The 25,592-nt window shown below is 41.4% G+C and overlaps 1 protein-coding gene across 2 annotated transcripts in view; it reads left to right on the top strand.

The window, feature by feature from the left end:
* Htt (huntingtin) overlaps window positions 1-25,592 on the top strand; it is a 143,534-nt gene that overhangs the window by 86,386 nt on the left and 31,556 nt on the right. For both annotated transcript variants that reach the window (XM_027387134.2, XM_027387135.2), the window contains 14 exons: window positions 1,194-1,249; window positions 1,912-2,060; window positions 4,358-4,494; window positions 6,447-6,563; window positions 7,889-8,011; window positions 8,272-8,507; window positions 9,951-10,093; window positions 14,342-14,549; window positions 19,624-19,768; window positions 21,843-22,022; window positions 22,133-22,309; window positions 22,546-22,622; window positions 23,877-24,015; window positions 24,842-24,964. In XM_027387134.2, the coding sequence (XP_027242935.1) occupies window positions 1,194-1,249; window positions 1,912-2,060; window positions 4,358-4,494; window positions 6,447-6,563; window positions 7,889-8,011; window positions 8,272-8,507; window positions 9,951-10,093; window positions 14,342-14,549; window positions 19,624-19,768; window positions 21,843-22,022; window positions 22,133-22,309; window positions 22,546-22,622; window positions 23,877-24,015; window positions 24,842-24,964 (2,010 nt within the window). The remainder of the gene's footprint in view (window positions 1-1,193; window positions 1,250-1,911; window positions 2,061-4,357; window positions 4,495-6,446; window positions 6,564-7,888; window positions 8,012-8,271; window positions 8,508-9,950; window positions 10,094-14,341; window positions 14,550-19,623; window positions 19,769-21,842; window positions 22,023-22,132; window positions 22,310-22,545; window positions 22,623-23,876; window positions 24,016-24,841; window positions 24,965-25,592) is intronic.

The following is a 25,592-nucleotide window of genomic DNA, read 5'->3' on the forward strand; positions in this document are numbered from 1 at the left end:
AGAGGAAACAGGCTTGGGCTGGACCTGGAGGATAGGATTGCAGCCTCTAGAACACTGATGGATGCATCTTAGAACACCTATAAGGCTACAGTCTTCTCTTCTCACTTTCCTATACAGCAGAGGTAAAAATTGTGTTCTCTATTTGTGCCATCCATCATAGACAGAAAATTAATTTATCAGTAGATATGTTAGGTAGACTTGGATGTCTTACCAGATAGTTTCTATAGTTACTCTGTTCTATCCAGAGTGTTTCCTCTAAAACAGAAAGGTAATTTTTTTCTTCCTAAAATTTACTGCCTGTTACTTAACATTGAAAAATGCCCAGGACTTCCACGTTTTTTATGTGCTGTGCCCCTGTCTGCATATATGTCTTTCACTCTGGGCCCCTGAGCCTCATACCAGCAAAGCTTTCCTACTCATCCTCCGGGTAGTCTGTTTTTCTTACCATGAGCACTCTGGCCTCCTGTTTGCTTCATCGACTTTCATCATCGGATCCTGTAGAGGGATAAATGCCCAAAACTGAAGCACAAACTCAGTTCAGATACTGATTTACCAAGCATCTGCTGAATGTCTGTGCATGCCCCAAATTTGCACAACAATATGTATAAGTTCTGAAGTTCATCTGTGGGAGCTTCTGCCAGGGTGATGAAATCTCACAGAAAGTGAGAGTGAAGTAGATGGGCTCTTCAGCCCAGGAACTGTCTCTGTTCCTAAGGTTGGCCTTTCCTACTGGCTTCTCTAGTGTAGGTTACAGACAGTATCTAGGCATTGTGTGCTGCAGGAATTGTGCTCTTGGTTGCCCACTCTTTGGACACAGTCTTCCAGATGTGATTATGAGTAATAACTGGAATTTATTACTTATTTTCTCAGTGAGGATTCATCTCTGTATTTAGTCACTTTGTTTTGTGAGACAAAGACCTACCATGTAGCCCAGGCTGACCTCAAACTTCCATCCGCTGGCCCTGATTCCCCTCTTGTGCTGGGATTATAGGCCCATTCCAAGCTGTCTGCCTTGACCAGTTCCTAAAGGCATGTCTGAAGGTACTCTGCAGTTACCTGACTTCAGAGTAGCTTTGGAGAACATGACTATAAACAAGCTAATCTGCTGTGTGTGTGCTTGTGAATAGTTCACAGATCAGTAGAAGTATGTGGTAAGCCTGTGACTGATGGCAGCTTTTCTTTCCCTGATGTAGGTGTTCATCGGTTTTGTGCTGAAGCAGTTTGAGTACATTGAAGTGGGCCAGTTCAGGTACTTCAGTTATCATCCTTGCCATGGAACACATGTAATCCTAGGTCCTTAGAGTGACAGGTGCTTCAAGTGCTGCTAGTATCCAATGGAAGTCTGATTTACATGCTTTCCACTTTGATTCCTCTGAACACTTGCTGAAAACCTTTCTCAAGACTTGCGTAGAAACATTTGTGCATCTATACAAATTTGTGCATACATACAAAAATTTGTAATTTTTGAAAATTTCTGTTCTTAATAAGTAGTTTGTAAAGCATAGCACTGGAGAGTGTTATGAGAGTCCCTGGGATATAGAGAACCAGGTCTTGTTCTGATTATGACACCTTGACTCCATAGTTTTGACAAGGGAACATTTTCTCCTTGATGTCTGAATTTCTTTAAGAGAAGAAAGGAAAATGAAGCATCAGAATCATCTTACCTGCTGGCATCCAGTGCTTAAGTTGTCCCCCCCTCCTGCTGCAGCTTCACTGTCCTAATTGTCAGACTGTCCCTGTGGGCAGAGGCAGGCAGCCCGCTGGTGCAGGTGGGGTTAATGAGGCTGCAGAGTCTGCTCTACTTTAGTACTTTCTCCTGAGGTTGAGTCTTGATTTATGTTATGCTGTGTATGCATATCACTTATTGTAGTTTTTATAAAGAAATGTCTAAATGGGTGTTTTTGTTTCTAGGGAATCAGAGGCAATTATTCCAAATATATTTTTCTTCCTGGTATTACTGTCTTATGAACGCTACCATTCAAAACAAATCATTGGAATTCCTAAAATCATCCAGCTGTGTGATGGCATCATGGCCAGTGGAAGGAAGGCTGTTACACATGGTAACGGGATACATACATGCTTGCTTGTGGTCCTCGGTCTCACCTCCACCCACCTTTAACTGCATGACAGCCCTGCACTGCATGTGCTGTATGTGTACATGTATGGGGGCTCATGCATGCATGCATGTGCTTAGGTTAGAGGTATTTGAGATTGAAAAAAAAGCACACTGCTTACTCACAGAAATTTGCAAACTACTTGTGGGAGATTAAAAAATAGTGAGGTATATAAAAGTAGTGACATGATTAAGATACAGATAGATTCCAATAAATGTCTTTGTTTAGGAGCAAAATTTTAATTTTGTCATTTGTGTTTGCTTTGTTCTTTTTCAGAGAGAGGACATAGGCTCAAATCTGGGGATTCACATTTGCAAAGCACTTTAACTCTGATCACACCCCTAAACTTAAAAAAATTTAAATCTAGCTTGTCATAAATCAAATTTTGACTTTTTTTTTTTATACAAATTCTCACATATCCCATGCTGACTTGAACTCACTCTGAACCAAGAATGACCTAGAACTCCTGATCCTCTTCCTACCTAAGTGCTAGGATTACAGACATTATTACCATTCCTGGTTTATAAGGTGTGGGGATTGAACCCAGGGCTTCATGGCATGCTACTCAAAGCATTCTACAGCTGACCTGTATTCCCAACTCAAATTCTCATTCCCTCCCTCCCTCTTTCTTTTTCTTTCTTTCTTTCTTTCTTTTCCCCACTTTTGGTTTTTTTGAGACATGGTTTCTCTATGTAACAGCCCTAGCTATTCTGGAACTCACTCTGTAGACCAAGCTGGCCTTGAACTGGAAGAGATCTACCTGCCTCTGCCACCTAAGTGCTGGGATTAAAGGTATATGCCACCAAACCCAGCTATAAATTCTGATTTCTTTCTCAATGGTTTTTGCAGTGTAGTTGGACATTTCCTTGGGGATTTTTGTTTTGCCACATTGTATTTTAGAAGAGAAGCTATTCAATGTTTAATAAACCACACTTTGAATTCTGTATCTATATTTTGTAAGCATGCTACATATAAGTAAAGGGCTAATGAATTAGAACTATGAGGAAACTAAAGTTCTCATTGCACATTGGTTCTTAACCCCTGTACTTCTTAAGGTTGATGCCATGGCTGCCTGATTATTTTGCTGAAGCTTAAATAAGAACCATAGTTAATGGTTAGCCACTCAGCTTTGACCCTTTAGCTGTAAAAGGAGGTGTGGTATGTATTTTAAGAATGTTCTGTAACTGTACTTGACAGTGTATACCTCTGTTAATGGCTTTCATGTGTTAGAGGCAGGAGGACCATGAGTTGCAGCCAGCTTTGGCTGTTCAGACAGGCCCTGGCTTGTTCAGCAGCAGCAGTGACCAAAAAGAATGTGTCATGATTCTTTCTTTGAATTTTTAACCCCAGTCTTCCAGCCTTTCTTAGTTGGATTCTCCATACTCCTTTGCCAAGAGTTTAGAGCAGTGGTTCTCAACCTTCCTAATGCTGTGACCCTTTTATACTGTTCCTCATGTGTGGTGACCCCCCCCCAACCACAAAAATCATTTTAGTTACTACTTTACAACTGTAATTTTGCTACTGTTATGAATCATATTGTAAATATCTGCTTGTAGGATATTTGGTAGGCAACCCCTATGAAAGAAAGGGTTATTCAGCATGCGCTCCCCCCCCCCCAAGGGATTGAGACCCACAGGTTGAGAACTGTTGGTCTAGAAGCTTTTGGTCTTTGGTATGGATGTGTCCTTAGAGCTTTGCAAATCCCACAAGTGAGAATGGCACTGCCATAGAGAAGCTCCATCTACTACCTCTACAGGGGACCATAGACTGAGCAGAGGCATTGATAGGAACTCTCAGTCTTTGTGAGCTGTCAGCTTTGCCTCTGTTCATGCTCCATCAGAGCACAGATTGTGAAATGTTTAGCAATTGGTGCATGATTTAGTTGAAATGCAAATGTCAAATATACAGACCTGAATGAAGCAGGAGAGATGGCTCAGTGGTTAAGAGCACTGGCTGCTCTTCCAAAAGACTTGAGTTCAATTCTAAGCATCCACATGGCGACTTACAATGTCCTGTTCCAAGGGGTCAGACACTGTATATATGTGGTGAACAGACATACATGTAACCATACACAAAAAAATAATAATAAGGTAAAAATTAGGGGCTGGAGAGATGGCTTAGCAGTTAAGAGCACTGGCTGCTCATAGGATTAGTTCTAAGGACCCACATAGTGGTTCACAGCCATCTGAATCTCCAGTTCCACATGTATGTGCCCTTATTTGCTCACCCTTTTGTGCCCACAGCCATACCTGCTCTGCAGCCCATTGTACATGACCTGTTTGTGTTAAGAGGAACAAATAAAGCTGATGCTGGAAAAGAGCTTGAAACCCAGAAGGAGGTGGTTGTGTCGATGCTGTTAAGACTCATCCAATACCATCAGGTAAGAGGACGGTATAGTGGATGATAGTTACATCATCAACATGGATAGACATGCCGTAGCCGTGAAGTCCTGTGTGTGTTGAACAGTCTCAGGAACATTAGTTCTCTGGGACCTAAAGAAATGGCAGTGAAAGGAGAAAATGCACGAGGTTTAGAGCTGGCACAGCCCCAGAAGGCCACCAGACATGTGACTGACTGTTGTAATGTGAATCAAGATACTAAATGTGACAGCAGCTATTTATTCTCAAATATGGTTCAAGCATCAATTGACAATGTTGATCTACACCATTGACCTTTTAAAGACTAGAAATTTCAAATCTGAAATAAAGTAAATAGGTAATTACTTTCATTTTGACTTAGTCACATTCTTTTCTTCTTCTTCTTCTTCTTCTTCTTCTTCTTCTTCTTCTTCTTCTTCTTCTTCTTCTTCTTCTTCTTCTTCTTCTTCTTCTTTGTGTGTGTGTGTGTGTGTGTGTGTGTGTGTGTGTGTGTGTGTGCGCGCATGCTCTTTTCTAGTTTTGTTTTCCTTAAGCTGGAACATGGATTTTAAATGCTTTGAGTCAGCCCATGTGTGGAAATTCAGTTTTCTTAATTTTTGTCCCTTTTAAACTTGTGCTTTTGCCTGTCCCTCCCTTATTTTTTAGTTCCTTTCAGCTGTCTCTGGATCTTCATAAAACCACAAGCCTTTCTCAAAGAAAGAGAGCTTTTTTTGTTACATTTATGTTTTGATCAATCTTTGTAATATTTAATTAAATACTTAATACTTAGTTAAATCACATGACTACAATAAAAATACAAGAGGCATAAAGTAGTTTGAGAGTAAGCAGATGACCCTGGCAAGCATGGCAGGGCTGGTAGTGCCTTGGGGAAGAGTATACCACTTGTGGATGTTCAGCAGTCTCATCATGGGGCCCCATGGAGACCCTTGAATGCCCATGAACTAAAGCGAGGTGAGGTTCTTGTGTAGCATAAGCACTGCGCTTGCACCTTGAAGAAAGGCCGCTTTGAGGATGTCCCTGAGGTGATATTCTTCTTTTATAGCAGTCACATTTTATAATTCAGGGGTTAGCAGACTCTTTACTATAAATCACAAACTAATCAGCATTGCAGACTTTGTGGGCTTCCTGGTCTATTGTACCATGAAGGTAGATACAGGCAATGTGTATACAGATGGCATGGGTATGTTCCAATAAGACTTTATCTACAAGATGGGCAGTGGGTCAGGTGTGTTTTATAAACCTCTTCTAGATCACAAATACATCTGTTTAGAATGACCAAAATGACTACCAATAAACTTTCACTCAGTTTTAATGATTGTTGTGAGGGCCAGTCGAAAATAGATTGCCTTTGCAAAGAACACTGAGGTGAATTTAATGTATATAGAAGGGCTGGAGAGATGGCTCAGTGGTTAAGAGGATTGGCTGCTCTTTCAGAGGATCTGGGTTCAATTCCCAGCACCCACATGACAGCTCACAACCACCTGTGATTCCAGTTTTGAAGAATCCTAACCCTCACACAGACAGACATACATGTAGGCAAAACACTGATGCACATTTTAAAAAATCATTAAAGTTAATAGGAACATTAAGGTGTCCACAGAGTGTTTAGTCAAGGCTGTCTTTGAGTTCTCCTACAGATTAATGTAAGTTTGATCTTCACTTGATTCTTCTTTGTTCTTGAAATATTATAATCCATAGAAATAATACTGATCACGAGTCTTCCTGAGCCCAGCATGGCTCACCCATGCCCTTGGAGCTTCCTGCATCTCTTGTGTTTTTTTGTCTGCTTCACATTCACATATCACAGAGTGAAGATTGTGTGACTTCCTCAGTCTTCACTGGGGATTATATTTCTTTGAACCCTAGATCTGCCTAGCTGAGCTGGGACCAGTGTGGGACATGGGAAGGTAGAGGGCCCTGGGCCAGAAAGTACTCTGATCCTACATTCTTGCAGGTGCTGGAGATGTTCATCCTTGTCCTGCAGCAGTGCCACAAGGAGAATGAGGACAAGTGGAAACGGCTGTCTCGGCAGGTTGCGGACATCATCCTGCCTATGTTAGCCAAGCAGCAGGTTTGTCACCATGGCCCTGGTTTGCCACCATGTAGTGTGATTTGTTTTAGAGTAGGCGGAGATGCTTATAAAGGTTGGTTGTGCTTATAAAGGTTGGTTCTTGCTTTGAAAACTGCTCATATTGCTGCTCGTGGGGCAAGTGGCTTCTTTTATTCCCATTACCCTTTAAGGTTGAAATTACCTTCTCATTTTACAAGTGGGGGAACTAAGGGTCAGAGAGGTTATTAAGGTTTTCATCTTCGCAGCTCTTGAGGGTGCAGGGTCTGTAGTTGGTTGGCCCAGTTCTGACTTAAAAACTGAGTACTTACTTATTATTCTGACTCCTTTATTCTAGTCAGTCAGATATTTTATTTGATCTTTAGCTTTCTTTGTGATTTTTCACTTTTCTTATCACTTAAAAAAGTAACCTAGCAGTTATTCATCACTTGCTCAGAATTTCTGTAATCATTACTAGTTAATTCAGAAACTGCAATGGTCTGGCTGTTCTACATTTTGTGGAAACACGCAGCCCTGACTCCTGGATCATGTGGGCCTCAAGAAGTCTATGTGGCTTTCACCATAGCCCCATCACAATAGAAGATAGAGAACAGACAGAGCCCGTCTATAGACAGCCCTACCAGAAAGCCTGTGCAGCTGCCAGATGAAGCTCTGTCCATGCTTTGAGTGAAACCCCCTGTGGATGAAGTTCTCCTCATTTCATATACACTTGTAGGCATACCATATCAATAATTATGTCATCATATGTAGGCAGTATGGCAGGGACTGATAGAAAATACTTGACTGAACAAAATGTATTGAAAAGCAGTGGTCTCCCACCTTAGAGTGACGCTTTCATTGAGACAGACAATAAAAGAATACATTATTGAAGCATATAAAGTATCAGAGGGTAGTAGTTATCTGTGGCAAGGAGGGTGGGTAGTGTCATGGTAGGAGAATGCATTCATTGTTCAATCCATGACCAAAATGGAAAGCCTCGCATAGGGGGTGACATTGAGTAAGCAGGAAGGAAGGAACAGGGCAATTCTATCAGATACCTTCAAGAGAGTGCTTCAGGTAGAGCAGAGAACAATGTAAAGTCCCAGAGATTGTAACACTCCAATTGGATACAAGAAGCTAGTCATAGGAAAAGGAAAGATGGGAGGGCTGTAATGGAGACGGTGTCTTGAAGCTTTATTGAGGTTACTGCTGAAAGTAAATGCTTTTAAGTGAGAGGACAAAATAGGAATGGTGGTGATTGTGTGCTCTCGACGTGCAAGAATGATGTGTGTGGAGTTGGCATTCCCATCAGGTTGCGCAGATAATGTCTGTGGTGCTTAATTCCTTAGATGCACATTGATTCTCATGAAGCCCTGGGAGTGTTAAATACCTTGTTTGAGATTTTGGCTCCTTCCTCCCTACGTCCTGTGGACATGCTTTTGCGGAGTATGTTCATCACTCCAAGCACAATGGTGAGTCTCACCAGACACTACTGGTGTAATGGAGGGCAGCTTCCAGACCAGAGTTGCCACAGCTGGTGAGTGGAACTTTTTTCCAATTTTCCAACTGAGCCTGATCCTGCTGCTGTAGGACCACACCTGGAACCAGTACTGTAGGGACTTTCTGGTCAAGTAGTAAATTGGGGTAATTTTTTATCCTTGGAATTGGCAACAAAGGGAAATTTAATCATCTTTCCTTAGCTTTAACATATATATTATCTCTCTTTTTTTAGGCATCTGTAAGCACTGTGCAGCTGTGGATATCTGGAATCCTAGCCATTCTGAGGGTTCTCATTTCCCAATCAACAGAAGATATCGTTCTTTCTCGTATTCAGGAACTCTCCTTCTCGCCATATTTAATCTCTTGTCCAGTAATTAGCAGGTTAAGGGAAGGAGACAGTAATTCAACACTAGGAGAACGCAGTGAAGGGAAACAAACAAAGAATTTGCCAGAAGAAACATTCTCAAGGTATGCTTTCTTTCTGAACCTGTAAACTGACCTGAGTCTTTTGATTGGTCCCATGGTGTCTGAGCAGCAGCAGCAGCTAACAGTATTTTCTGGTCTGGCTTCAGGTCTTTTTTTTTTTTTTTTTTTAGGTTTATTTCTTTTTGTTAAATGTTTATGAGTGTTTTGCTTATGTGTAAGTAAGTATACTGAGTGCACATGGAGACCAGAAGAGGGCATTAAATCCCTTGAAACTGGGGTTTCAGGCAATTGGAAGCTGCTACGTAGGTTCTAGGAACCAAACCTGGGTCCTCTGCCAGAGTAGCAAGTTCTCATGAACCCCAATCCATCTCTTCTACCCCCTTACCCAATTTTTATTCTCTACTACCTCACCAATGGCCTTGCGTCACACCTTTTTAAAGGTTCTGTCTCATTCTAGCTCTGTCCTTGTGACAGACTTGATAAGAGTGGCTCACCATGATTAAGCAGGGGTGGCCTTCCCTGAATATAGCATGTTAAGGGGTGAATTGCCTGTAGAGTAATTAAAAACCTAGGGTAAGCCACTGAAAAATCAGGCCTGGATTTGTTTTAACCATGTGCTGCTTTAAGAACCACATTGCCAAGGTGAATAGCATCTATAAGATACCTGCAGGATCAGCTCATGTGTTCCCTCCCACATAGTGTGGGAGCTCCTCAAGGGCAATCGTAGTGGTTACTTTTCAGGCACTTGCCAACACTTTACATGAAGTACCTGCCCACTTCTGGAGCATTTACTCTGTTAGAGTAGTGCTACAAACATACTCCTTAAAGCCTCCCATATTTTCAGGGAGAGATACCCATGGTTCCTTGTAAACCCACACACTGCCTTTTTGTTTGCAGGTTCAACTGGCAGCCCATTACCCTCCCTCTGTTAAGTTGAAGGAGTTGATAAAATTGATGTTAAGCTAAAATCCTGTGGTGAATTACCAGCTCGTATTTATGTAACACTTTTTTATCTAACATTCTTGCAGCTGATAAAGCTTTAAAAAAAAATTAACCTCTTGTCATTTTGTTTTGATGGGCTTTTGAAGGTGGTATAATTACCATTACATATTTGAGGAAGGTTATATAGAGGGATACAAAAACTTAGTCCACAGTAATGGTCTGAAACATTTTTTTTTTTCTTTTGGTTTTTCGAGACAGGGTTTCTCTGTGTAGCTTTGGAGCCTATCCTGGCACTCGCTCTGAAGACCAGGCTGACCTCGAACTCACAGAGATATGCTTGCCTCTGCCTCCTGAGTGCTGGGATTAAAGGCGTGCGCCACCAACGTCCGGCGGTCTGAAACATTTCATTTTCACTTTGTTCAGTGGACCACCCTAGTGGTTTTTTACTTTGCAAAAACTGATGGTCTTTATTACATACTGGTGCTTGGCATAAGCTCACTGATAGTGACCTAATATGCTGTTATTTGCTCCCTTTCTTGGAAGGTTTCTTTTACAGCTGGTTGGTATTCTTTTAGAAGACATTGTTACAAAACAGCTCAAAGTGGAAATGAGTGAACAGCAGCATACATTCTACTGCCAAGAGCTGGGCACACTGCTCATGTGTCTGATCCACATCTTCAAATCTGGTAGGTGGATCTGATTAGACTTCATAGTGTTTCATGTTCCCTGTCTCCAGCAGTGCCCTCTTCCCATGATAACTGTTCTCTAAACTCCTTGTGCCATGTGAGTACATGATGATAGGAGTGAACCTGATACATATGGTCCAGCAATTACATTGGTAGGCAGATATCTGAAAGAATAGGGAACAGAGTGCTTGGAAGATAGCTGTATACTGGTTTTCATAACAGCATTCATTATATAGCTAAGATGTTAGAAGCAACTCTGGCATCTATTAGTGGGCTGGTTGATAAGCCAAATATGGCATATACATAGGTTATAGAGTGAAATGTGTTTTTGCATGGAATATTTTTCAGCCTGAAAAAGTGAAATAATTCTGACATAAGAAACAACATGGGATAATTGAGATAGCTTAGCTGTTAAAAGTGTTTTCTGTTCTTGCACGAGACCCACCTTTGCTTCCCAGTATTTTGTAGAGGTTTACAATCAACTGTAACTCCAGTTCCAGTAATGCCCTCTTCTAAACTCCACCAGCACCCGGCATGCACAAAGTGCACATACATACATGCAGGCAAAACACCCATATACATAAAGTAAAATTAAAAAGCCAACATAGGTGACCCTTGAAGACACTGGGTCAAACAAAATAATAGAGACACAAAAAGACAAACATTGTGTTTCATTTATATGAGATTCTCAGAAACCAGGATGGTAGTTGCCAAGGACTTCAGGAGAGGAATTTAATGACTTTAGGGTTTCAGTTTTACAAGATGAAAAGAATTATAAATAGATGGTGGTAATGTTGTATAACATAAATGCATTTAATACCAAAGCTTTATATTTAAAAATTATCAAGGTGATAAAATTTTATATGTATTTTACCACAATAAAAATAATTGGTGGCCAGTAAGATGGCTTAATAAATACCAATACTAACAACTTGAGTGTAATCTCAAAGACCCACATGTTAGAATGAGAGAATTAACTATTTCAGGTTATTCTCTGACCTCCACGTACATTCTGTAGCACATGTGCACCCCTTCACCGATAACAAATTAAAAATGAGACAAAACCTAAAGATTCATTTCTGGGAATGTAGGTCCATTGGAGCTACATACAAAAACCAAGCACGTACAGAATCCTGGTTTTGATTCCTACCTAACCTAAGCATGATGGCACACACCTGCAATCTCACTACTTGCTTGTAATCCCAACATTCAGGAGGTGGAGACAGAATTAGAAGTTTAAGGTCATCCTCAGATACATGGGTTTGAGGCAGGCCTGACCTATATGAAGACCTGTCTTTAAAAAAAAAAAATAATAATAACACTTGTTTAATTGGGGGCAGTGTGTGATATGGTGTTTTCATCCTATAGTCCCGTGGTGTATTTCCATGTCCCAGCTTTATTTTCTATCTTGGCCTTGCTCTCTAGTGGACTCATTTCATGTGGCAGAAGGTTGGCCTCTGGACATAGTGGTCTGAGCCTCTGAAGTACACTAATTGACCTTGTTTAACCCCCTCCCCCCCATACACACACACGTAGGCAGTTGTGAGCTCCTGGCTGCTTTGACCCAGCTTAAGTAACCTTCACTTGAGGGTATGGGTTTCTTTGTGAAAGGAAGAGGAACAGGTGAGGAACTAATAGTTTGCTGCCAATGAAAACAGCCTATCATTTGGAACTCTGGAGACAATTTCTAGAGCCCAAGCCAGAAGTAACAGGAAGTGGAAGCAGGGTTTATCTCCAGTTAGGATGTATTCTCTATATTTGGATTTATATGTGCAGTTTTTAAAAGATTTGTTTTATGTGTATGAGTGTTCTATCTGCATATATACCTTTATGCCAGATCCCACTATTGATGGTTGTAAGCCACCATGTGGTTGGTGGGAACTGAACTCAGGACCTCTGGAAGAGCAGCCAGTGCTCTTAACCGCTGAGCCATCTCTCTAGCCCCTTCTATATGCATTTTAAGTATGTGCATTTATGTACGTATCTTAGAGTAAAAAGTAGTTACTGTCTTTAGCCTTCATCCAACAGGACTTATATTCTGACCTGTCTGTCCTGGGCAATGGTGTCCTGGGGTCAGACAAGCAGATGTACTTCGTGTCGTTGTGGAGCTTCACAGCCTGTGGGGAGGGTGGTACATAACCACTGACCTAGGAAGATCTGAACAGTTTATCGATAAACAGTTTCTGAGGGTGCCTGGTAAGATAACTTGAAGTGTGCAGCAGAATCAGCCTTTGGAGAGCAGACAGGAGAAATGGAGTTGGAAACAGGGTAGGGAGGAAAGCAGGCTGCTCAGGTGAGCCATGGAGAAAGAGGAATTAAATGGACTGCCTCCCTTATTTGTTGGCACAGTGATGTGCCAGAATTTAATTTTGATAATGGATGCTAGTTTCAAACTATCTTAATTCCTAATGCTGATTTTTTTCTTCTTAAAGGTGTTGTTTGTTATTTAAAAATTTATTTACTTATTTGTTTTGTGTGTATGAGGGGGGGTCATTGCCAGGGTGTGCATATGGAGGTTAGAGGGCAACTTCTCATGAGTCTGTTCTCTCTTTCCACCTTGTTTTGAGGCAGACTCTTGTTTCTGCTATTCCACTGCCAACAAGAGCTTTTCCCCAATCCTCCAGTCTCTGTGTGCCCTCTTGCTGTGGGAATTAGATGCACATCACCATCTCTGATATTTTACATGGGTCCTGGGAATGGAAATCAGTCATCAATCTTGGGTGGCAAGGGTTTTTACCCACTGAGCCACTGCCCTGGCCTTTAGAGATCTTTTGATTTATGCTTCATTGACTACTGCAGCAAACTGAAAGTCAAGAAAGTATAACTATTTATGAATAGTGGGTTGTTTTTAGTATGTTGGTCACTTAGTATTTTCTACTGATTGGTTTCTGATACCTGAAGAGCTTTCTCTAACCTTCCTTGGATCTCTGCTGTGTCCTGCTCACCTAGCGGACTGCCATGTAGTTTGGGTACTTAACCTCCAGTTGCTGTACTCTTCCCCTTCTTTCTTCAAAAACCTCAAGATAGTAAAAACACTCAGGGGAGTATTTTTACTATGTGTTGTGTTTCAGTGTTGTCTAGCAAAACTTGCCGTGAAATTGGTATGTATCATGTCATGTATCATCCACAGATACAGTGGACTTTAGCTACTTCTGTGACTGCGTAACTAAAATGCAGTTTATCTGAGGTACTTTGTGTGATTTTTTTTTTTTTACTTTAATTAACTTACATGGTATCATTCAGTCAGTGGCTTCCCTTATGATACAGCATGTGTACACCCTTCTGGCAGTACCTGTCATGCTTTTGCCCTAGTGCTGTTAAGTTGTATATAAATGTTTATATCTCTTGTTTATGTGGCACTAGGTGACAGAACTAATGTGTTTAGGTATTTGGTTGGTCTCAAGATAGGGTTTAATAAATCAGCTATACTTTATTATAAAGATATATTTAGTTCTCTTGACAATTATCCTATATGCTCTTGGAGCTCCTTGTGATTTTGACAATTCTCTTGACAATTGTCCTATGTGCTCTTGAGCCCTTGTGTTTTTGTCCCTTGATTCTCAGCTAGCCAAAGAGTTGTAGGATGCCATTCTGTCTGCTGGCTGTGGCTCAGTTCTGTGTTCTCCCAACTGTGGCCTGAATCCTTTGTCCCTATGTTGGCTGGTTCTTTCTGGCCACCCATGTTTAGGCTTCCCCAGTGGCTGTTTTGGAGCTCCTAGAGAATGAGGCAATGCCAATCAGCAGAGGGGCAAAAGTGATCTGACTTATTAAGTAAGTTTAGTGTCTGGTTAGAAAAATTAGAGTTTGGATCTGGGGGAAAGGCTTATCAGTGAGGTGCTTGCCATGCAAAGTATGAGCACCTGAGTGGATTCTCAGCACCTGTGTAAAAAGCCAGGCACAGCTTCTGTAATCCCTGCAGACAGCTGGAGAGATCAAGATCTGTAGGGCTCACTCGGAAGTCAGTCTATCTAATCAGTGAGCTCAGGTTCAGTGAGAGACCTTGTCTCAAAATATGAGGTGGAGAAGCAATATCAATCCTACATCAACCTCTGACTTCAACACACACACAAGCACCCACACATATCCATGAGCACATGCACACACACTAACGTCACAATTCTCTAAGTGCCAAGTGCTGTAAACATATAAGTGTGGGAAAGTACTATGCCTAGCTACCTAGTACTGGGTAATGATGAACAGTAGAGACATTCCCCATAATCAGTTTTACTTATTTTTGTTTGGTTCTAGGAATGTTCCGGAGAATCACAGCAGCTGCCACTAGACTCTTCACCAGTGATGGTTGTGAAGGCAGCTTCTATACTCTAGAGAGCCTGAATGCACGGGTGCGATCCATGGTGCCCACACACCCAGCTCTGGTACTGCTCTGGTGTCAGATCCTACTGCTCATCAACCACACTGACCACCGATGGTGGGCAGAGGTGCAGCAGACACCCAAGTAGGTGCACAGCTTTCCAGGCCTAGGCACCAACCCAGTGTTTGGCCTGAGGCTTAGCTGCTATGAGGGCATTTTTATTTTCCATTCTTCATGAGGCTTTGTAAAATTTTGGCTTCATATTAATCTTTTTTTTCTTGGGTACTGTTTTGTAGGGAAATGTGGTCTGGCTACAGGCATTCAAACTAAACAGCTGCTTTTTCACTGTGATTTTTCACTGTGACAAACTCTTTGACACTGTTCCATCATGTGGCTATGTTTGTGAGGCTCTATCCCTCCTGCTATGTCCTATGGCTTTCATTGGTTCCACAGCCAGACATGTTGCAATGTCTTAACTTTGTTATGATTAAATGTGTTCTGTGTATTCTTAGATAATGAAGTAATTATTTAGCAAATTTCAAAACTGATTGGAAGTATTTTATTAATTTATTTTTATTATCCAGATAGACTGTTTCTGGTTATGGGTGGCCCTCTTTTTTGCAAGGAGTTTTTAGGTTTAAATCTTAGTGTCCAGAAACTCACTCAATCAAATATCTGAACATGTTCAGAGGTAAAAAGCTGTGAGCCCCGATGAGCCAGTCTTTGGTGTAGTTTCTGGACAACTTTTGAGCCTTTGTCGGGAAAAATTCCTTAAGGAAGAGTATAAGTGAGGTTAACTCCTCAGCCTGGTGAAGGGAGACCAGGTGCTCCCATCCAGACCCAACTTTTACATTCTGTTAAGAACATTATTGCCTATCTGCTATGTGCTCCTTAAATGGTGTCTGCAAAAGAAATAGAAATGCTACTTTCTGTCTGTATGTGGGATTACTTGGGGAGGCACCCACAGCATCATTTGAAATGGTTAGAGGTTCTCTTAGGCCTGACACAATCACTGAGCATTGTAAGGCCTAGTGGACAGGAAGCCTAGCTCTCTGATTCTTATATGTACATGTAAATCAGCCTTGAAGCTGTGTAAAACATTTCAGTGCAGGAAGCTTGCTGGGGGCTAGGAATTTGCATATATCCCAAGCCCCTGCTGCTACCAGTGCTGCTGCTCCACAGACTGCTCTGAGCACAGGTGCTCTCAGCACCACTAGTGTTCATTCCTTTCTTTTTCATTTTTCCTGTTTATTTATTTTATTTAAAAAATGTTTTCAAATTGAATCACATCACTTCCCTGCTTCTAAGTGTCCTCCCTCAAGTCCCTCTATATACCCCCATTCTTACATTCTTTTTCTTTGATTATATTTGTTACATAAATACATGTATTATGTATGTATATAAGTGTATGCACAAGTATATATAAATGCAACCTGTGGTGTCTGATTTTGTTATTTGTGTATATATGGATTCAAGGTTGACTCTGCATTGGACAACCAATAAGGCTCATCCGTGGGAGAGACTAATTCTCTTCCAGCGGTCATTAGCTACCTACAGTTCTTTGTCTAGGGATAAGATCCTAGGAAATTTTTCCCATCCACATTAATGTATCCATGGATATTGCCTTTGTTATTGTCTTGTCTGTGCATCCATTTCCCTCATAGACTGCTTCACATCAGACTTTCTGCTATTCTGACTCTTAACAATCTTTCTACCTCCTCTTCCACAATGTTCCCTGAGCCACGGACGCAGGAACTGTAATGCAGATGTATCCACTGGGGCTGGGCTCCCTAGCAGTCCATCCATCTCTCTCTGCATTGTGTCCGGTTGTGGTTTTCTATGATTGTCTCCATTTACTATAAAGAGAAGCTTCTTTGATAGGGGTAGTAGCTATAAATTAAAGCTCAGAGCTGGGTATGGTGGAGTATGTCTTTAATCTCAAGCCTCAAGAGGCAGAGTCGGGTAAACCTCTGAATTCAAGGCCAATCTGGTCTACACAGCAAGCTCCAGACCTGTCAGGGCTACACAGTAAAAACTTGTATTTCAAAACAAAACAAAACAACAACAACAACAAAAGAAAAACAAGCACCAGGTTTCTCTCTAATCCATAATGGCTCCATCAGGATAATCTCTTTCATCGCCCTCCCACTCCATCCCTCTCCCAACTTGACAATCCTGGGAGTTGAAGGGGGAGGGTGCGGCACAGAGACAACTGTGGTTGGTATATAAAATGAATGAAAAAGAAAAAAGAAAGAAAGAAAAAACCAGCCACCCCCAAAAAACTGGCAGCTTTAACCAAAGGTACTTGCTGCTAAGCCTGATGACTTAAGTTCAATCCCTGAGACCCACATGCTAGAAAGAGAATTGATTTTTGAACATGTTATCCTCTGACATTTATAGGCACACTGTGATACACAAGCACACAAATAATTTTTTATGTGTTTAAAGACGTAAAAAACAAAAAGAATTGGGCTCTGGGAACTTGTGTGTAATAAGTTCTCAGGAGAGTCTAATGGACTCCCAAGACTGAGTTGTGCTGGGTAAGATACAGGGTGTGAAGCCTAAGTTAACTATGGACGAGCCAAGAAAGTAGGAGGAAGGTAAGAATGACTCCAGCCTGCTCTAAACAATAGTTCTCAGCAACATCTGCCCACCCTATTGGTGTACAATACTGTTAAGGATTAAAAGTCATACTATTGTTTGTACAATAGGAGATCAACCTTAGTTGATGCTAGAGGCCATCCTCTACTAAGATGCTCATGGATACACTGAAATGTCTGTCTTAAAAGACAAAAATGTTATGTTAATTGAAGAAAACAAATAGGACAGGTGAATTTACTTTAGAATCCTTGATTGTGTTCTGGATCTGCTAGAATAATTATTATTGGGTAGTTGGAAATGTAAGGATAAGCTTAGTGTGAGTGGTGGCTTTGTAGCTCTAAGCATGTTCAGGAGACAACTGCTGCAGTATTTGTAATGAAATGTACTCTACAATAACTCTTCCATGGTGCAGCAGAAGAAGCGTGCGTGTGCAAGTATTCAGACTGTGTGTAATAAAGTTTCATGTGAGTGTGTAGTATGTGTTTATGCAGAGTATGTACCATGTAATGAGTTGTACAAATATTAATAGTTGAATGTAGGCAAAAAGCATGGGGCTGTTCATTAAATTGTTCTTTCAGCTTTTCTGTTGGTTTGACATTTTCAGTAAAAAATAAGAGGAAAAGATGATGGAAGAGACGCCAGTTCTTAGGAGGAGGCTTGCTATAGAGGGACTTAGAGCTATAAGAAATGGGGTCATGGACATTTTCTTTTCATTTTTATTCATGGTGTGTGTGTACATGCGCACCTGCCTTAGCCCACATTTGGAGGTCAGAGGACAACTTTGAGGAGTCAGTACTCTCTTTCCATTGTGGAATCCAAGGATCAAACTCAGGTTGTAAGGCTTGTGCAACAAGTGCTTTTACTTGCTGAGCCGTCTTGCCAGCTCAAGAGGGGTTTTAATGACAGAAATAATGGTTCCAGTTATCCAAAAGGGCTATATAGATTTGAGTGTACAGAAAGGCTTTCTTGAGTTGGTGAATCTGGGATTTGGCCACAAAAATTGGTTTTATTGTAATGCAGTTATTGGTAGTCTTTCAAAGTTGAAATTATAGTTTCTTTTTTTAAAATGTATTTTGTGTGCATTGGTGTTTTTCCTGCATGTATGTCTTTGTGAGGTGCCAAACCCCTGGGAACTGGAATTACAGACAATTGTGGACTACCATTGTGGATGCTGGGAATTGAACCCAGGTCTTCTGGAAGAACAACCAGTGCTCTTACCCACTAAGCCATCTCTCCAGCTCTGAAATTACAGTTTATTTCCACCCCCATGTATTAAAATTAGAAGACCATCACTTCTGGGTTTAGAGCAGTGTTCTTCAGAGGAGCCTTCCATGACTTTTCTTCATTTGGTTAGGTCTCAAGATCTGCTCCTAGATAGTTTCTATTCCTCAGTGGCAAGTGGCAAGACCATAATTGAGCATTATTTGTATGATGATTTGATTGATGTTTGTCTTTTTATGTTAGCTGTTATATTCCAGTAGGGACCATTTCATATTCATACCATATGTCTCCTGCTAATTTCTTAATTGCGAATTCCACCTATTCTTCAAAAGTTCTTTGATCTACTTGTAGCTGTGAGTGAGAGCTCCAACTGAGAAAGGGCATGTGTTCTGTGTAGCAGTTTCTTAATTGACATAGGATATCTGGTAAAATGCCTTTTGTGTATCTATAGTCAGATACACACTGTACCAACATTCCAGGCAGTTCCCTCTTGACCCTTTAGTCATCCCTTCCCCCATCCATGGTAAGTACCAATCCATGCATACTCTGTGCCCAGAGCAGAATTCCATATAAATTGATCCTTGCATCTGGTTATTCATTAGCACCATGTGTTTAAAGTTTATTCCTGTGGTAGTAATGATCTGTGATCTATTCCTTGCATTTGGTGAGAGGATCCCATTGTAGATGGTCACTAGAATGTCTGCAGCTTTAACAAAACTTTATCCTGTAGAATATGTTATCAGTTGTCTTTTAGTACTGAGGAGTACCAGGATTGGTCAACATATTTCAAAGGTACTTGCCCTCCTGTGACCTCTATCCCTACAGAGATTGAGCAAAAGCCAGAAGGGTGTGGTGGGAGTGTGTCAGACATTGTGCTTTAAATATTTGGCTATAATCAAGAGTCTCCAGGGCTGTATTTAGAAAGAAGAAAAAAATGCAGTGAGAAAGGAGTACCAAGTGAATAACTGCTTTAGTGGGGAAACACTTAGAACAATAATTCCACAACAGGGACCTGCTCAGGAATATGAAGTGGGGCTTCCCTCTGGCACCTTGACAGTAGAACATGTGGAATTTAAAAAACAACTTCTCCATTATCAAACATGGCCAGTATGAGTTCTGGAATGGACATGTTAGTTGGAATTGCAGCTTTATTATAGATTTTGCTCTTCAGTCAAGCACTGTAATCATCTGCCTGCTAAGCCTTCTTGTGTCCTTTAATGTTTTCTAGAAACAGAAGTCTGAGGTGCTTAAACACACAACACTGGTCTGATGTAGAAATGTTTGGAATAACTTGTGGGTTTGAGAAGGAAAGTCAAACATAGCCATGTTCAGTATTGTGTATGTAAGCTTACTGCTATCCCAGACACCTTCTCATTGCATCTTTCACTTTTTGTAGAAGGCACAGTCTGTCCTGCACGAAGTCACTTAGTCCCCAGATGTTTGGTGAAGAAGAGGAGGATTCTGGTTCAGCAGCTCAACTTGGAATGTGCAATAGAGAAATAGTGCGAAGAGGGGCCCTTATTCTCTTCTGTGATTATGTTGTAAGTGTGATAAATGTCCATGAGGGTTGTTAAAGGAGGAGATGACCACATAGAAGCTGCTTGTATGCACTTGCTGGGCAACCAGACTGTTCACTGTCCCACAGATACATCAAACTGAGGAGAGGTAGCAATGTTTGATTTATTCTGGGTTTAATTGGAACAGCCTGGGCTTTTTAATCCTCTCTTAAGTTTCTAAGTTGATCTTCAAAGGCTTTCATTCAGATATAACTATTTATCACCTTCCCAGGAACTTAGTGCCTGGCATATAGCTGAGCAGTTTTTGTCTTAAGGTGTAGGCCAGGCTAGCTTGAAACTCCTAGTGGAGACCTGACTGGTCTCAAACTCAGAGATACCCCTCCTTCTGCCTGATGACTGCTGGGATTAAAGATGTGTACCACCAAGCTCGGCAAACACTACATGATTTTAACAAAGCTAAGTGCACTGACTGTTGTGGGGTTTTGGCTAATTTTTTCCAGTTATTTTGCAGGAAAGGTGTTAATAAATATCGTTGGAATTCAGAATAGATTTTCTTTTGACTACCACTTTTTAAAAACAATCACTTTTGTGGAATTTTTAACTAAAAAATTAGCATCACATGTTTGATTTATGAAAGCAAGCCTTCTATAATCATATTGGTCTAAAATAAGTTACAATTACTTTTTTTTTTTTTTTTTTTTTGGTTTTTTGAGACAGGGTTTCTCTGTGTAGCTTTGGAGCCTGTCCTGGCACTCACTCTGGAGACCAGGCTGGCCTCGAACTCACAGAGATCTGCCTGCCTCTACCTCCCGAGTGCTGGGATTAAAGGCGTGTGCCACCACCGCCAGGCTATGATTACATTTTAATTTGGATTTAATGCTTTTTTTTTTAAATAAACTTGGTATCACATGTACATTGTTATCATAGAGCAGAATGATTTTTAAAAGTCTGAACCAGACAGGCGGTAGTGGCACATTCCTTTAATCCCAGCACTCAGGAGGCAGAGGCAGGTGGATCTCTGTTTGAGTTGAAGACCAGCCTGGCCTACAAAGTGAGTTCCAGGACAGCCAGAGCTGTTACACAGAGAAACCCTGTCTTGAAAAAAACAAACAAAAAATCTGAACCAAATTTAAAAATAAAAAAATATGGAGCCAGCTGTGAGCAGAGGCAGTCCTATGGTATTGACCTTTACTAATATTCACTGTTAGTTTTTGAGCCAGGGTGCATTGTACAGAATAGGCTATATGTTCATAATCCTCCTACCTCAGCCTTCTGAGTGTTGCAGTTATAGGTATGTTTAATATTTACTTTTTACTTGACATCAATATTGAAATAGTTTTTATATTTTGTTCTACTTTTGAGAGATAATATGATATAATGGTGTTTTTCACAAAAGTAAGGAAAATTAAGGATAATTTTGTATGTTAGTACTATCAAATGGTTCCAAATTGAAAATATTACCATTAACTAGATGTCAGTTGATCAGGTTTTGGCTTTTATCTAGGATTATGAATTAAGGTGGAAAGGCTACGTGTGTTTTTAATGGATTTAAAAATATTTCAAGTGAAATTTCTCCCATGTCCTGGGGAGATCTATTTTTTGATTGAGGAAGTCTGTCAGCTCCATGGCAGTTAGTGACTGTTTTCTCCACTAACCATTGGAGACAGAGTAGGTGTGGAAGAGCCCGTGCTAGGCTGGCCTGCAGTACGATGGCAAGTTCAATTACTGTAACATGGGGCTTCCTTCGTTCCTGTGCATGCAAGCTCCCAGCCAGTCACTAGGGAGAGGCTGCATCAGACTGCTCACCAAGCTACCCCTTGACTTGTCCAAGGAGTCAGTGCTTCTTTTATTCATTATAATGTTGAGCTATTTGCTAGTGTCCCTGGGAGCTGGACATTGCCATTGGGGCTTGGCTTTTACCACATGACATCAGAGGTACAAGGCTCTGTAACTAAGTTTCCTTCCTTCCTTTCTCTCATTTACTTGTGCTTAGACACTACCTTCACTGAGGCAAAGTTTGTTTATGGAATTTGTCTTTTCTTACTCTTTCTAGCCTCCTTGTCTCCTTGAAATATATCTTTTATTATATCTTTTCTAGTGTCAGAATCTTCATGACTCAGAACACTTAACATGGCTCATTGTGAATCACATTCAAGATCTGATCAGCCTGTCTCATGAGCCTCCAGTACAAGACTTTATTAGTGCCATTCATCGTAATTCTGCAGCTAGTGGCCTTTTCATCCAGGCAATCCAGTCTCGTTGTGAAAATCTTTCAGCTGTAAGTCTTTAGCCTGCTAGTTTGCTTTCTCTGCCTTAAAAATGAATACTGGAATTTTGTCAGTACCATTACCATTCTGAGAAAAAAATTCTTGTTCCTTTCAACATTAGCCAACCACTCTGAAGAAAACACTTCAGTGCTTAGAAGGCATCCATCTCAGCCAGTCTGGTGCTGTGCTTACACTATATGTGGACAGGCTCCTGGGAACTCCCTTCCGTGCGTTGGCTCGCATGGTCGACACTCTGGCCTGTCGCCGGGTAGAAATGCTTTTGGCTGCAAATTTACAGGTACTGAAAGATGGTGATTTATATAAAAACTTAGCAAGTCAATCAAAACATTTAGTCTATCACCTGCAATTGATTGGCTACTGATAGTAGCATGTATGCCATGTTTGTTGTTCATATGTCTGACCAACTGCTTCTAGTCTGCTCTTAATAGATGTACTGTGCATAGCAGTTTATCTTTTTAAAATGGATGTGAGGTTATATGTCATGAAATCCCTAATGTGTTCTTGTCTGTGTAGAGTAGCATGGCCCAGTTGCCAGTGGAGGAACTGAACAGAATCCAGGAGCACCTCCAGAATAGTGGGCTTGCCCAAAGGTAAGGCTGCAGCATGGGATACTGGCTTTTTAAATTAAAAACAATTGTATTTTATATACCAATCCCAGTTCCTTCTCCCTCCTGTTCTCTGATGCCCCCCCACCAAGCCCTCATCCCACCCCCCCCATCCATTCCCCAGGGAGGGTGAAGCCTCCCATAAGGGTTCATCAAAGTCTGTCACATCATTTGGGGCAGGGCCTAGGTCCTCCCCCATGTATCTAGGCTGAGATAGAATTCCTCCATAGGGAATGGGCTCCCAATAGGGATAAATACTGGTTCTACTGCCAGAGGCCCCATAGACTGCCAGGCCTCCCACACTACCTGACTCCTAGCATGTGCACATCATATTTATGTCTTGTTAAGTGCCATCTCTTCATAGCTATTTGTTTGCATAACTGTTTGAAAATCTTTTAGAAGCCTTTATTAGAAACATTTCCATCTGTAATATGAGCATAGTTCCTTGTCTACAAGGTAAATTAAGAAAACCCTTCATCTCATCTCTTCCACTGCAAATGGGAGTGGGGACCACACATATGTACATCGGAGAGGACGATTCTGTCATGATTTTAGTCTTCAGAGGGTTTTTATGGTGGTGTTTCTTAATGAGATAGAGGATAGCCTGGATGGTTTTTCAGTCTTCGGAGCCACATGATGTTGTCATTTGACATATGAAGTATCATGTTGGCTTCAGATGGCAAGAGAGCAAATTATCATTGTTTGATTATAGATGTAGTCATAGACCAAGATGAGGAAGATTATAACAATAATACTTTAGACCAAATGAAATGATTCTTTGGTGGAATGTCATTATGGGGAATTAATAGAGTTTGTACACTTGGATCTTAGAAGAATTTTTCTATTTTGCATATATTACATTGGCTAAGGATGTGTAGCTCAGTAGTAGAGCACTAGTCTAGCATGCACAAGTCCCTGGGCTCAATCCCCAGTACCTTCAAGAAAAAAATAGAATAGTTTTTTTAGCTGTTATGTAGTGCATTGCCTAATGGAATGTTGAGCATAAATGAAGTTTCTGGAAAATATCAACCAGGTATCAATTGTGGTAATTTAAAGTAACTGGGGCCTAAATATGCATCATTACTATAGAATGTTGAAGGGAAAGTTCAAAACATGTTGCATCTGGTTTTAAGAAGCTACTTTCGTTCATTGATGTTACATGTTTCTAGGATCCATCTTTACAAAACTGAGATTTCAAACTAAAGGACAAACTGATCTGTGGTTTCATTTGTATTTCAGACACCAAAGGCTCTATTCCCTGCTGGACAGGTTCCGACTCTCTACTGTGCAGGACTCACTTAGCCCTTTGCCCCCAGTCACTTCCCACCCACTGGATGGGGATGGGCACACATCTCTGGAAACAGTGAGTCCAGACAAAGTAAGTATCCTGTATAGCTAAGTGTGATTACCAGGGACCACGTGGAGACAATGACAGCCTCTGTCTAGAATGAGGGTAAGGGTAGGTGTGAGTACACACAAGGCCCCTGACACTCAGCTCAGGTTATTAGCAACTCGGCTTGGGGATTAGAGTGTAATATGGAGTCCCTGAGGTCCTAATGAGAAAAGGAGTGATGATGGGTAACTCTTGTGGAGGAGTGTGGAGTCAGGGTCAGGTGGCTAGTGGTTAAGTCAAAAGAATTTGGTTCTGGGCCAGGGGCTATGACTGCAAACATTGTTCTAGCACATGCTGACAAGCCAGCCTGCCTCCCTCTCCCTGAACCTTGTACTTCCTATGAAGTGTTGCACCTACTGCCACCCAGTATAATGTATTGTCCCCTTCACCATTCATACGTGAGAGTTGGAGGCTGTTAGGGCTTTGGGGGAGAGGAGATGTGATTTTAGAAACCTACAGCTCATGGAAGAAAGCATACATTTGCCCCAGGCTTGCTCTGACTGCTGAGGAAGATGAGGGAGACACACATTCCAGTAGAGTGAACATGAAGCATTATCTAAGTAGCAGGTAGAGGAAAGGTTGCTAACCCTCAGAACTTTGCTGAGTTTGCAAGGACTGCTAGATGTTCCACAGGTGGAAAAGAAGAGGACATTCAGGCACAGGACAGCAGAGAGAAGACTTGTGAGTTGTATGCCCAGGGTGTGTCTGATGTCTGTACAGCCAGCCAGAGTCACAGTGCTATATCACAGCCCAGAGGAGCAGCCAAAGTGCCTATTCAGTCACATTGACCTTTTCTTTTTCTTCTTCCCAGGACTGGTACCTCCAGCTTGTAAGATCCCAGTGTTGGACCAAATCAGATTCTGCACTGCTGGAAGGTGCAGAGTTGGTGAATCGCATCCCTGCTGAAGACATGAATGACTTCATGATGAGCACGGTAGAGCAGCAATCGGGGGGGGGGGGGGGGCAGGGAATCCCCAGCTCTGCTTGTCTTTCTGAGTTATACTTGTGCCTTAGTTAGAGTTTCTGTTGCTATGGTGAAAAACCATGACCAAAAAGCAAGTTGGGGAAGAAAGGGCTTGGCTTCTTACTTCTACATCATAGTCCATCACTGAAGGAAGTCAGGACAGGAACTCAAACAGGACAGAGGCATGAGCTGATGCAGAGGCCATGGAGGTACTGCTTACTGTCTTGTTCCAAATGGCTTGCTCAGCCTGCTTTCTTATAGAACCCAAGACTACCAACCCAGGGATGGCACCACCCACAATGGATTAGGCCCTCCCCTATCAATTACTAATTAAGAAAATGCCCTATAGTCCCGCCTACAACTCAGGCTTATGAAGGCCATTTTCTTAATTGAGGTTCCTTCCTCTCAGATGACTTTAGCTTGTGTCAAATTGATATAAACTACCCAGCACAATTTGTCTCATCTTTGTGTGATTAATGTGTAGCAGCATATGGGAGACTTGAGTCTAGCAAGGACAGCATTAAAAATGGCATGTGAAAGCTATAATCCAGAATAGCCAGCACATGGGATGTGAATAGGCTGCTTTTTCAACCAAATT

This window comes from Cricetulus griseus, assembly GCF_003668045.3.
Source record: "Cricetulus griseus strain 17A/GY chromosome 1 unlocalized genomic scaffold, alternate assembly CriGri-PICRH-1.0 chr1_1, whole genome shotgun sequence".
NCBI classification, from domain to species: domain Eukaryota; kingdom Metazoa; phylum Chordata; class Mammalia; order Rodentia; family Cricetidae; genus Cricetulus; species Cricetulus griseus.